The 14,157-nt window shown below is 39.4% G+C and overlaps 1 protein-coding gene across 3 annotated transcripts in view; it reads right to left on the reverse strand.

Moving 5' to 3' along the window:
• Positions 1–14,157, reverse strand: part of arhgap26.S (Rho GTPase activating protein 26 S homeolog) — a 318,698-nt gene that overhangs the window by 175,960 nt on the left and 128,581 nt on the right. For all 3 annotated transcript variants that reach the window (XM_018256176.2, XM_018256175.2, XM_041588729.1), the window contains exon 13: positions 864–929. In XM_018256176.2, coding sequence (XP_018111665.1) covers positions 864–929 — 66 coding nt within the window. The remainder of the gene's footprint in view (positions 1–863; positions 930–14,157) is intronic.

The following is a 14,157-nucleotide window of genomic DNA, read 5'->3' on the forward strand; positions in this document are numbered from 1 at the left end:
ACACCATATGTGAGGCATGGGTACATTTTCTCAAAGAAAAATACTCTTCTTGATGAAAAAAAAATCAGAGGTTTATTTAACTTTCCAGACCTCCATAAAAAACAATAAGAAACTTTTTGTTAACAGTTCAAAAACTTGCAAAGCAGACTGTTACACATAAAAAAAATGATTTCTGCATCATACAGCACCACTTGTTTAAGCCAGCACTTCCATCTTGTGCTTTACAAATGACTCCCCTGCTTTCTAATCACTCCAGCCTTTTATAGGAGTCAGAACTCCCAACATGCACTGCAGCATTCCCTTTAAATTCCAGGAAGTGCTGCTGGCCTGCCTCTTAAGAGGTGCAAGCCACCACACCAGGCTGTATCACAGGTAAAACTTTTAACTTCAAAGCTGCATTTGCAATCATGCTGTATTTTAAAATCCTTCACAATATAGTTACCACAAATTACATTTCCTATGCATATGTGTACATTGTAGCATTTATCTTACACATTTAAATGTAACACAATAGCAGTTAGGTTTTTTTTAACACAAGCTAGTTAATTACATGCATGGTTCACAGGTGCTGACAGATTTAGAGTAGAGAAAGGAAAGTGCATTAGGTGGCCAACCTAATGGAGAAGAGGAAAAGTAACAGAAAGGAATACCATTCACCCAGCATAGGTCTGTCAGTCCATGTGAACACTTGCATTAAAACCAGTGTGACAGATTTTAGTACATATTATATACAATTTGAAGCTGTACCATTCACATCTCCACAGTTTCCTGTAGGTGCTGCTACATCAACAGCTGGGGGACACGTATAAACTAGATTGACCTGAGCAATATACCATCTGTTGTAAACCAGCCCTTGTCCTCACCTCTTGTTTCCACAGCCTGGATACACTTCCGAATAATGCCGAATCCAATGTTGTCCAGCTGGGCAGCTAGAAGGAAATAACATATAGGATTACTGGATGGCAGATATTCAATTAGTTATTTGTAATTGACAGATTGAGCGCAATGTCCTGCAGACGCATGATTTCAAAAGTTCTTATATAGTTTGCTTTAATACCTACTACTAAAGTGGCTCCCTCTTCTCCTCAAGCCACTGTTTCCCAATGCAGCTATTATACTGCACATATTATACTCGCATCCATACCAAGGGTTATCTTGTCTATCATATGTATCAAACCCACACTAAAAATTAACTTTGAAACCATAATGAATAAATATTTCCAATGTCACCCAGAATTATCTGAAGTCCACTTATATGGGACTGACCTTACTCACCAACTCAAATCTCAGCTTTACTAAATTACCTTCAACAAGCTCTGTTTGCATATTGTCTTATGTATGGGGGCCCATACCATTAAGTCTTGGAGTAAGCACTGGCTACCATGACGGTTTCTAGTTTCTATGAAATTCTGTGGCATTAACCAGGTCCGGACTGAGAATTAAAATAGGCCCTGGCATTTGACGTACACAGAGGCCCAATCAGCCCCCACCAGCGAACAAAATAATGACTTTCTATGGCACCTTATAGCAGCCCCTCTGGCATTAGCCTGAACCCACAGATTGCCAGTCCGGGCCTGGCGTTAACAAATGAAACGCATAATTATGCAGTACATTTACACTAAGAACAGTATAGTTGACCTGACAACAAAATGATGAAGTTCCTGCACCTGTGTACCTGCAACCTACAAGAAATGTATGCTTCCAAGTACTGCAAAAAGTATTTATTATATTTCTGATTTACAACATAATCTGGACCCCTACCGTATTAATGTAGAGCAAACAAAAGACAAAGGCAGTTATAAAGCCATAGTATTTAAATATGCAGTAGAGGTCACAGGCTGTTACAGTAGCTTAATTAATACAAAAAATTCTATTAACGATTCTGCAGGCTACTCAGGGTCCCTGCCTGCATTCACAGAAGCTATTAAGTCCTTATTGCTGCAGGGATAGTGGCCTAATGAAAAAAAAGATATTGAAGAGCCACAGTGATTTATTGCCTTGGAGAAGGGGCGATTTGAGATTGCACAGGTATTAAAGAGGCTCCATATTACAAAGCTGCACGTGTTAGGTTGGATCTATCCAAGAAAATGTTTGTTTAGCAAACTTTCCATCAGTGCAGTTGCATTGGTGGTTTGTAAATGAGGATTATAGAATATATTTACACATGGACAGAGCTGTGATTTTGGGGATGTCAACAACCACTTTAATAAGGGACACACATGAAACAAGCCTTAAAGGGGAACTAAAGTCTAAAATAGAATAATGATAAAAAAGCTGAATTTTGTATACTAAATATAACATTGAACTGACTGCACCAGAAGCGTAATTAAACAAATGATTTTGGCCACAGGGGGCAGTCATCTTGTAACTATGTAAAAGATCTTTGCAAGACCAAGACTACGCACATGCTCAGTGTGGTCTGGGCTTCTGTTGGAAGAGTTAAGCTTAGGGATCGTCAAAAATTATCAAAACAGCACAAGTCAAATAATATCTGCCATGGAAGCTGATACAGCAAGACTGATTTATAATCAGAATATACAGACTGCACTGGGTCTGCAGATACAAATCTTTTGCCCCCCCCCCATTTGAAAGTATGATCCTTTCCATGCAAATCAGCTAGGGACTGTCTGAAGTTTCCTTTCCTCAGCAGTCAGAGCAAGTAAAACGAAGGTGGAAGTTCACTGCATACAGTCAGTTTTCTTATAAAAACGGTACACATTTTTTAATTAAAGTATATTGGAGATAAATTTGTTTTTCATTAAAGAAAATAAAAATGGGATTTTATTTTTTTGCCTTTACATCCCTTTAAAGGAAAAGCAACACCAACAAATGAAAGTGTATTTAATTCATGAAAATATAATGTACTGTTGGCCTGCACTGGTACAACTGGTTTGTTTGCTTCAGAGAGACTACTATAGTTTATATAAATAATGTGCTGTGTAGCAATGGCGGCAGCCATTCAAAGCTGAAAAATGGCACAGGATACACAGCAGATAACAGATAAGCTCTGTAGTATACAATGCAATTCTACATCGCTTATCTGTTATCTACTATTTGTCTTGTGCTTGAATGGCTGACCCCATGGCTACACAGCAGCTTGTTCACATAAACTATAATTACACTTTAAATTTTTTGATGTTACTGTTCCTTTGAGCTGGCCATAGACGTAGCCTCGTATCTGACAACTCAATCTTCCAACCTGCAATTAACCAGATTAAATAAAGTAGTTAAAATACAAATCAGACGATGTTCTGTCTGTGACAGCAATCATAAAAAGTTATGTCCGACAAATAGTGGTGACAGTTATCCATTGATATCATCAATACATGCAGAGATATTATTGTTAGAAGACAGAAAATGTCTTTAGTCCAATTGACTAAAGAATGATGGTATGAAAAATGTCGGGCCGATCCATACATGGTCCTGAAATCACACAAACCTTTGATTCCTACAACTTTATATTTGTGTCTATGACCAACTTAAGGCAGAGTTGCAACAATTTCAGTGCATCTATGCCAACATTATCATTTAAGGTTATGGCAGGAGTTGTTATATGTTCATCCCACTTTCCATAGATGCCAAATGGAAGTTCAACTGTTACTTGAAAGGTGTGCTTTGAAATGATAAATGCAGATGTGAGGCTAGTGTGCTGGACCACAGCCCAAAAATAGGTCCTCGCAGGTAATTACTGGCACCCTTTGTTGAACGATACTCTTATTATACAAACACATAAACATAATTCCCTCTTCATCCATCCACCCTCTTTCTAGTTGCTCTCCTCTATTTACATTTCTCAAGGTCAGTTAAGAAATAGTAAAATAAAGATTGTTTTCAAGGTACAATGCAATGGTCCATGCACAGCAGAATGCAGAAATATATATATATCCCGCTTCTTTCATGACATTAGAGCAGGTCGGATGTGGGTCTATAAACATGGAGGCGGGCAGTTTAGGGTCAGATGAGATGAGCCTTCAAATCTCCATTATCCCTCCTGTAGGCAGCGGAGCAGCATTGCTATCCCTAAAAACGTTGTGTCCTAGGTCTGGGCCTTTGTGGCCTTCCTAAAACTCTGTGACTCTACCCAATGATAACGAGGGAAGAAACAGTATGCTGGCATGTTCCTATAAGAGCGTAGAATTAATTTACCATGGTAAAAGGGCTGGCAATGCCAATGGCAGACTGCGTCTCTCCATAACGTATGCTCCTCCCATTGCTCTGAAGTTCCCTTCCTGTAGTCAGCTTTCCAAATGAAAAAGAATATTGGGCATCCAAATAGAAAAGGTGAACCTTATTCTCACCTGCAAGTGATTACCATGTTCAGCGTTCTGCTAAGCTCCAACCAGAAAGGTCACAGACTTTTCTGCAGCCTTTTCCCTGTTTAACAGCAAGAAATAATACCTAATTAAACATCCTAACAGCCCTGATCGGGCCTTAATTTGACTTTTAATGAGGTTCCACAGGGACGGGGGGGCATATATGGAAGCTCTTGTTTTATAAGTTCCTCTACAAAAAGATTTGCCTTGATTTGGTTTCCCAAGGGAGACAAACGAATTTGTTTGGATCTCTTTGCATTGCAGCCAGTCAAGCCCTGCTCATGAATACTGACATTCTGCACTCACACAAAGCCCAGAGTTCACTGATCAAGCTAAGCAGTTTCTATATTTAGTGTTCCGCTGCTGCACAGTATAGTGACAGGGAGCGTTTCAGAGACACGTTTGCTTGCATGCCCTGGTTTCAGTATGTGCAAAGAATGATTAAATATGTACATGGTTTTCTCATTAATAATACATTGGAACAATGCACAGTGACTCTTACTTCTGTCCCTTGAGCAAGCGGCTGTAGTGTTAATGTACATAAAAATGAACTGATGTCAATTCATTCATGGTGCTTCTCTTAGCACTTTTTCTATATTTAGTGGTTTCTAAGAAATTGGAGTAATTGAAGTATAGACTTTAGATTAGAGCCAATGACCCAAGGGTAAAAGGACTATACAGGAAGTGCATAGAATTTTAGGGTGGCTTATGCTCTTCGGCATATACATCAAAAATTGAAAAAGAGCTTGCCACAGTTAAATTCCCCTAGACTCCCCTCATTTCTATGAGACTTTCAAGGTCATATTTATGAATTTGTGAAAGTGAGATACAGTCATATGAAAAAGTTTGGAACCCCTCTCAGCCTGCATAATAATTGATTACACTTTCAACAAAAAAAGATGGTATGTCTTTCATTTCCCAGGAACATCTGAGTACTGGGATGTTTTCTGAATAAAGATTTTTAGTGAAGCAGTATTCAGTTGTATGAAATTAAATCAAATGTGAAAAACTGGCTGTGCAAAAATGTGGGTACCCTTGTAATTCTGCTAATTTGAATGTAAGTAACTGCATGATATTGATTACTGGCAACACGAAATTGGTTAGATTAGCTTGTTGAGCCTTGAACTTCATAGCCAGGTGTGTCCAATCATGAGAAAAGGTATTTAAGGTGACCAATTGCAAGTTGTGCTTCTGTTTGACTCTCCTCTGAAGAGTGACAGCATGGGATCCTCAAAGCAACTCTCAAAAGATCTGAAAACAAAGATTGTTCAGTATCATGGTTTAAGGGAAGGCTCTCAGAGGTTTAAACTGTCAGTTTCAACTGTAAGGAATGCAATTAGGAAATGGAAGGCCACAGGCACAGTTGCTGTAAAACCCAGGTCTGGCAGGCCAAAAAAAACCAGTAATGGCATATGCGGAGGATTGTATGAATGGTTACAGACAACCCAAAGATCACCTCCAAAGACCTGCAAGAACATCTTGCTGCAGATGGTGTATCTGTACATCGTTCTACAATTCAGAGCAATTTGCACAAAGAACATCTGTATGGCAGGATGATGAGAAAGAAGCCCTTTCTGCACTCACGCCACAAACAGAGTCGCTTGTTGTATGAAAACGCTCATTTAGACAAGCCACAGTCATTTTGGAACAAAGTGCTTTGGACTGATGAGACAAAAATGTAGTGCTTTGCATGGCGGAAGAAAAACACTGCATTCCAAGAAAAACACCTGCTACTTACTGTCAAATTGTCAGGGACTGGGGCCCTTGTTAAAGTCGAGGGTCGGATGAATTCAACCCATAATCAACAAATTCTTCAGGATAATGTTCAAGCATCAGTCACAAAGTTGAAGTTACGCAGGGGTTGGATATTCCAACAAGACAATGACCCTAAACACACTTGGAAATCTACAAAGGCATTTATGCAGAGGGAGAAGTACAATATTCTGGAATGGCCGTTACAGTCCCCTGACTTGAATATCATTGAAAATCGATGGGATGATTTGAAGCAGGCTATCTATGCTTGGCAGCCATCAAATATAACTGAACTGGAGAGATTTTGTATGGACGAATGGTCAAAAATACCGCCATCCAGAATCCAGACACTCATCAAAGGCTATAGGAAGCGTCTATGTATATATTAAAAGGAAGTTGCTACTTTGAAGCTCAGCCAATGATAAAGAAAACTCCAAAGATTTAAGAGGGGTTCAAAAACTTTTTCATATGACTGTATGATAGTGATAAAGTCTTTTGAAAATCCCTTAGAAATAAAGAGAGAGACTGTGCAAAGACCGTGCAAGTTCTAATTTCACTCTTTGTTAAATATGTGTCATATATATGACCTTGAAAGAGATCTATTCAGCCAAATGTCTGGTATTAGGTGTCTGAAACTGTCTAAAACTACTAATATCTCAAAAACTACTGAAAACAGAAAAGGAATGTAAATTACAAAATTGCTCCAAGGACCACTTTGAGTAACATTACTTATATTCATTTTTTTTGGATTTAGATTTCGAGTTTAGCAAAGTTTAGCCAATGACCCTGGATAGGTTACATCTTGTGAGCTGAACCAAGAAAATATTCAATCTGACGGAGGGGATTAGCTCAATCATTTAAAGATGATGGAGCATAAGCTCCTTGGCTCCAAAAGAAACAATATACAGGTGTATAATAACTATGACAACTCTGTATTTCTGTGACCCACAGTTGACAAATCTTGGGAGACATTTATAAACACTGGGCAAATTTGCACCTAGGCAGAAAATCATGGCAACCAATCAGATGTTTGCTTTCAGTGATCAACCTGCAGCTAGTGAAAAGCTAATTATTGATTGGTTGCAATGGGTACTGCCCAAGCGCAAATTTGCCCAGTGTTTCCAATTGATAGGAACAGTAAGTAATGTGCTCTAAAGGCAACATTCAAATACGGTTAACTTCCAGAAGGAAGATAACTGCGATTTTAAAAGGCAATGCATCAAAATTTGAAATTCTGCTGATATAAGAGGAACCCTGTTATAACATTATTTGATATATCTCACTCCCCATTTGTATGCAACTATTGTAAGAGGGCTTCCCACAATGCAGGGATTTTGGGTGCATTATATTCAGACACAAAGGGGGAAATTTACTAAAGGGCGAAGTGGCTAACGATGGCGAAAATTCGCCATTGTGAGATCATTTCGGCACTTCGATTTACTAACGGTAACGCTGGCGTAATTTCGCTGGTGTAATTTCGCCAAGGAGATAGACTATGGCGCAACGTCGCACTCTAACGCCAGGTGAATTTTTGCTCTGGCGAAAGAACGTTACTACGCACATTCACTAAGTTTTTATTTTACTGACCGTTACCTCTATCGCCAGACTTGCCTTTGCCACCTCAGACCAGGAGAAGTGCTATAGAGCAGATAGGAGTTCCTCAAAAAAAAGTTGAAAATTTTTCTAAGTCCCAAAAAACGCCGGCGTCTTTTCCTTTTTACAGGGTGATAGGCTGAAAAAGATCGAATTTTTTTTTTTGGGGTTGCCCTCCTTCCCCCCTACATTTGATAACATATGGCACCTAAACTAAACTGTGGGCACATGTTTAGGGCAATATTATAACTCTATTTTATTAAGATTCCCTGGGCTTGTGTAGTGTAATGTATTTGCTGCAGCATATACGTCCATTGTACTTTAACTGCACGCTATATGCAAATTAGCCAACGCTAGCGTAACTTCAAACTGCTGATTTCTAATTCACACCTGGCGAAGTGTTGCGATGTGCGCAAAGCCAGTCCTGGCGAATTTTCGCCAGTTAGTGAATTTGCCCCAAAGGGTCTGTACTAGATCAAATGCACCTTTTACTCTGAATGTATTGTAAATAAAATGGTTAATTGTAAAGGAACATTTATATATTTATACATTTAGTTTAACACACAGACAGGTATCAGGTGCATTATCCAGAAAACCATTATGTAAAAAGCTCCAAATTACAGCCATCTCTATAGACTCCTTTTTATCCAAATAATGGAACATTTTTCAAACGTAATGCATATATTATTTAGTGGACTTAAAGGGGACCTGTCACCCGAAAAATTGATTCAAAATCCTATTTTATCACTTTAGTCAAGCAAAATGAACTGTAATTATACTTTATAAATTATCTGAATCTTTGTTTACTTCAGTCTGGGAATTCATAATTATAGCAAGCAGGAGCCATTTTGTGGACACTGTTATTAAGACAAGCCTTGAATCATCTCAGAATCTTGTTTGTGCACCAGAATGGGGGACCCGATGTCCATCCCCATGCCCTGGCTACACAATTAAACTGTAAAGAGAACTGGGGAATGTGGGGAGAGCAGTGACAACTAGGAAGTGCTGAATGGAAAGTGAAAGTAATTGTCTGCCCCGCCTCTATGACTAAGACATAGAAGAGGGGCAGACAATATTTGATTGACAGCTGAGATTTTTAAATGAGCTTACAACAGCTATGAATGCTTTAATAAAAAAATAAAAATTGGATTTAATGTTTAACTTTAAAAGGCCTTTTATTATACAGCTTTTTGTGTCTGGGCGACAGGTCCACTTTAAAATATGAAGAATGTATGAATGATCCCTTATCTGGAAAACCCCAGGCCCCAAGCATTCTGGATAACAGGTCCCATGTGTGTATACAGGGGCGAACCCATCATGAGGCAAGGTGAAAACCTCTCCCTACTAGCAATGCATATCCCCCCCCCAATGTGTTAAAGGTACGATTGGAGGGGGAAAGGGGAGGCCGCATCGCAGTGGCTAAGGGTTAAGAATCACCTCTGTGTATATATATTTATCTCTTTAAAGAAGGCACAAAAAGTAAAAACTTTCCAAATCAACCCCAGAGCTGAGGAAAGGAAAAACTGCAAATTGTGAAAGACTTTGGCAGATGGACAACGTAGCGAGAGGGGTCAGCCTGCTGTTTATTATTTACACCAACTGCCAGTAGTCCATGGTGAGAGCAGCAATGTATTTAAATACACCAACATGAAGCCTTGGGGAATGTTAAATAAATTTAAATTAACTAGGTTTTCGAACAAGCTGAACCTACAATAAATAATTCACAGTGAAGATAAATATGCTGATGTCCGCTGGGTTGGTAACCTTGCATTAATCAGCAGTTTGTAATAAACACGACATCTCCTGCAGTTATTTTCTGTCTGCCATTACTTACAGAATTCCAGTTAGTAAGATGGGATGGGCGAATTTGACCCGTTTCGTTTTGCCAAAAATTCGCTGCTGGCGAAATGTCGCAGACGGGCATTAAAGTTTATGGGTCGTCAAAATAATTTTGTAGCGCGGCACAATTTGACGCACGCCGCCATACAAGTCTATGGGTGTCATTTTATCGACAAAACGAGGCGAAAAAATTCGCCCATCCCTATTAGTAAGGAGTACAAAAACCATTACAATGTTAATCGTTTCCTGCCCCGGGATACTTTACATACTCGGTTTTGCCCAAACTGTGGTCCCTTTAGTACATGAAATTTGATTAGAATTTCTAGTTCTAAGAGGTAAAAGATGATCCAGGTTAAGGCATTTTTCATGACAATGAGAGCTATGATATGTTTTAAGGAATTGGACAACTGTGTGCTAGTGTGAAACTACCCAATATGAACCCAATGCACTATGTGATACATTTTTGGAGCAGGGCAGGCGGCTATTTGATGCAGTTGGAAGTTCTAAGTGTAAAGTGATGCATCTGGAGCACCTCTGTGGGTTTTAGTGTGATGCAATTTTAGCCATTGAAATGTATAATAATACAGTGAAATGAACATTATGATGTAATGCACTGTTTGGGGTCCTCAGAGTTGAAATATAGTGCTCTGTAGTGGCCTTAAAGGGCATGTAAGGGCATAAAAAAGAAACCTATCTTCAATATACTTTAATTAAAAAATGTGTACCGTTTTTATTTGAAACCTGACTGTATGCAGTGAAATTCTCCCTTCATTTACTGCTGTGGATAGGAATTGTCAGATGGTCCCTAAATGCTCTGCAGGGAAACAATCATACTTACTGGTCCCTCTAGAGCACATGGCTTTACTGGGCCTTGTTGTAGCCAGGCTCCCTGGCTGGATCAGCAACCAGAAGCCAAAGAGGAAGATCCGCCCCTTCTCAGGGTGGGACCCGCTCCCTGCACTTCTTTTCCCTCTGTCCCTGAAGTTAGACGTATTGCGCTGGAAAGAGATAATTGCAAGTGTGTGCGCGCTCCAGGGGTGGGAGGGGGTTAGTGCAGAGGCAACTTTGCGTCTGGAAAGAGATAAGCGCGAGCTCACACGCTTCGGGGGTGGGACATGGATAGTACAGAGGCAACTTTGTGGCTGGGGGGCCCGGCGGATGGTGTGGGGGCCCCTGAGGCTGCAGGCCCGGTGGGCCCTGGGCCCCCAGTCCAACGCTGCCCCTTCTCACTCACTATACCAAAGTGTGACAGGAAGTGGTCACAGCGCCTCCTGGCCAATAGCACAACTATGCAAATTACATCTAGCTACATGGGCATCTGCCCAGCAACCTACATACATATACACAATCCAGGTTGAAATGATGAAGTAGGTCAGAAAAGGAGACATGATAACAAAAAGGAACCAGATCAGGAGGCTGAGACCTTTATTAAACAGGCACAGCACACACAAGGAACAGACCCACGGACATGATCTATGGATTGGGCTCAGTAACACAGAAAAATTTATGAACTGTTCATATGGACATTGGACAACCATGACCAATAATGTAGCAATGTATGACGTATGAATTCAGCAAGTTCACATTTAAAATCATTAAAGGGCATGTAAAGGCATAAAAATAAAATCCCATTTTTACTTTAATGAAAAAGAAACCTATCTCCAATATACTTTAATTAAAAAATCTGTACCGTTTTTATAAGAAACCTGACTGTATGCAGTGGAATTCTCCCTTCATTTACTGCTGTGGATTGGAATTTTCAGACGGTTTCTAACTGCTCTGCAGGGAAACAATCATACTTATGAACAGCAGGGGGAGCCCCCGCCTTACTTCCCAGCCATGCAGAACTCAAGCAGCTTTGTTTGTTTCCCTGTAGAGCAGTTGGCGACTGTGTAGAGATTTGTATTGGATTTTAATTTTGCCTTTACATCCCCTTTACGGTTTCCAACTCCAGCTGCAGAGACAAATATCATGGAGCCAGATTTAAACAGATAAACTGGAATTCTAATCGGATTCACAGTTTTATGCAAAAATTTCAGGATTTTTCCAGTTGTACCTGGAAGTTTGGAAGTATTTATAGGACGCAGACTGTTTTAGCATGCCATTCTAGCTTCTCAGGAAATATATATATATGTATATATATATATATATATATATATATATATATATATATATATATATATATATATATATATATATATATATAGCCTATGAGCCATGTGTAATTCCTGAATATGAATTGAGGGCAATAGCCTATCAATACAGAATGTTGAAATTAAACCTTCTAAAAATACTAGTAGCTAAGATGCTTTCCTGTGAAATTTTATGTTGTGACATTGAAGACAATTATGATTTTGGTTTCTTAAGTATAACACAATGAAAATTTATTTTCTATTACTTTAGCTGTCTGGGGAAAATAGTTTCCCTGCACTGTTTTATGGGAGCTCAGACGTTTTAATTACCCTGTATTGTTAAGAGTGCCAAATAAGTGTGAGATGTGTGTTTTAATGGGCTGTTAAAATCTTGTTTAAAATCCATCTTGCCCTATTATTCCATTATACTTGTTGCAACACTCATGTTACATAACCTGGGTTTCCATAGGCTGGGCAAAAGGGGCAGAGAAAAAAACTAGCTATTTCCCAATACGTTATGGAATCTGGAACACGTATTAGTGAAAAGCCTAAACTCACAAAGATATCGATCTCCAAACTTCAGGACCTTTAGTGCAGTTAATGGGACATTTTGTGCTCAGCACATAAAACAACTCATTTTACTTGATTTGCTGAGTTCAAACAGTATGTGCACAATAATGGAATTGACTCTAATAATGTATGTAAAATGTTTTGCTGCCCAGTGATGGTGTTCCTTAATAATTTCTGTTGTTGGAATGAAATAACACTTTGTGGCTGAAGCCTCAATATTAAGGGATGTATGTGGTGTATAGACATATATGTCATATTAGCTTCCATATTTGTCCACATTTATACATATAAATATGCATACATACATGCATTTCAGAGGAACAAGTACAAAAAGTGTCCATTTTTTAAACTTCTGCCAAACCAAGTAAAAAATTAACAAAACCTGAAATCTTTTTAAGTTTCTCGAGTGTCCAGCTTTTGCCACCTCCTATTATGATCACTAATGGGCCATTAGAAGGTATGGGCATCTATTCTCCAAAATGCTTGAAACCTGGAGTTATTGCGGAAAACAAGGCCGTAAGTAAAAAATGAAGTTTACTTAAAAAGGACCCTACAGGTAAAGACAATGCTGAATTTCTGTATACCTCCCAACATTTTGGAAAGAAAGAGGGGCAAAAAACGTTGGTGCATGCATTTTTTGACCACGCCAATTTTTGTGACCACACCCCCAAATTACCATGTGTAGTTTACAAAATTTGGCAGGTTATGAAAGTTAGAACATATTCTTTGTTTTTTTTCCAGTTTTTCCAGTTTTGCTAATGAAGGTGAATTGCCCTTTAAGCTGTGAGTCTACCTTCACTCAAGGGTTCTGTTATCTTATATTGTTACAATTACTTATTTGCTTATCTCGAAATTGTTACAAAAGTATCTTATCTGAAGCTGTGGCTGTTCTGGGCTCTCTCCCAAAAGCCAATTAAGTTTGAAACTTTGTTTCTTTTTCTGGCTGTTCAGTGCAGAGAAAAACGGGACTCTCCAGTACCAACAAAGGACTGCGGGTTGAGCTGTCAAAAGAGGGACTGTCCCTCTAAAAACGGGACAGTTGGGAGGTATGTTTCTGAGCTTCCTGGAGATAAGCCATAATACTATGCAGGTATGTTTATGCTTAAAGGAGAACTAAACCTCCTCAATAATAAAAACCCTACCCACCTCATAGGTGATTACCTTTGAAAATGCCTTTAATTCATTACACATGTATAGGTGCAGAGTAAGTGTAGCAGAGCTCATAGGCGCCATCTTCCAGCTTTTCCGTATTCTTCGGGTCCTCTTCCTTCCCTCAGGCACTTTTGTGCATGCAAAGTTGCTACAAAACATCAGACTGCTCCAACTGCGCGTGGGCCAATATGGTGCTCACTTCCCGAAGGATACAGACGAGCCAGAAGATGGTGCCCATGAGCTCTTACTCTGCACCTATACGTGACCAATGAATTAGGGGCACTTTCAGCGGTAATCACCTATGCTGGGGGGGGAAGTGGGGAGGGGGGACTGTGCAGGGTAGTGGGTAGGGATTTTAAATATTGGGGGGTTAGTTCTCCTTTAATAACCAAATGGACACTAGAAGCCTTTTCCTGGGAAGATTTAATTACTATAGGACACGCCAAACAAGAGATTGTTCACATCAGCCCCTTGTCCTAGTTTGAATTTAGGAACATGTACTGACAACAAGGGCTTGAAACATGAATAGCCAAGGAATTCAGCTTATCATACATTAGAATACAATTCGTTGCATTAGTGTACATCCCCTGGACAACAATGAGACTGAGCCACTGCACGATTACTATTACTGGTGAAGCACAATTCTCTATCAAATGTTAACAGCATAATGTAAGACAACAACCAATGGTAAACGTACATACGCACACACTCACACCTCCTAGTACCAACACATCTCCAAACAACCAAGGGGAAACACACACATTTGCATCTATGATACACACACACACAGTACTAGTACCATGACA

Source organism: Xenopus laevis, chromosome 3S (genome assembly GCF_017654675.1).
Source record: "Xenopus laevis strain J_2021 chromosome 3S, Xenopus_laevis_v10.1, whole genome shotgun sequence".
NCBI lineage: Eukaryota > Metazoa > Chordata > Amphibia > Anura > Pipidae > Xenopus > Xenopus laevis.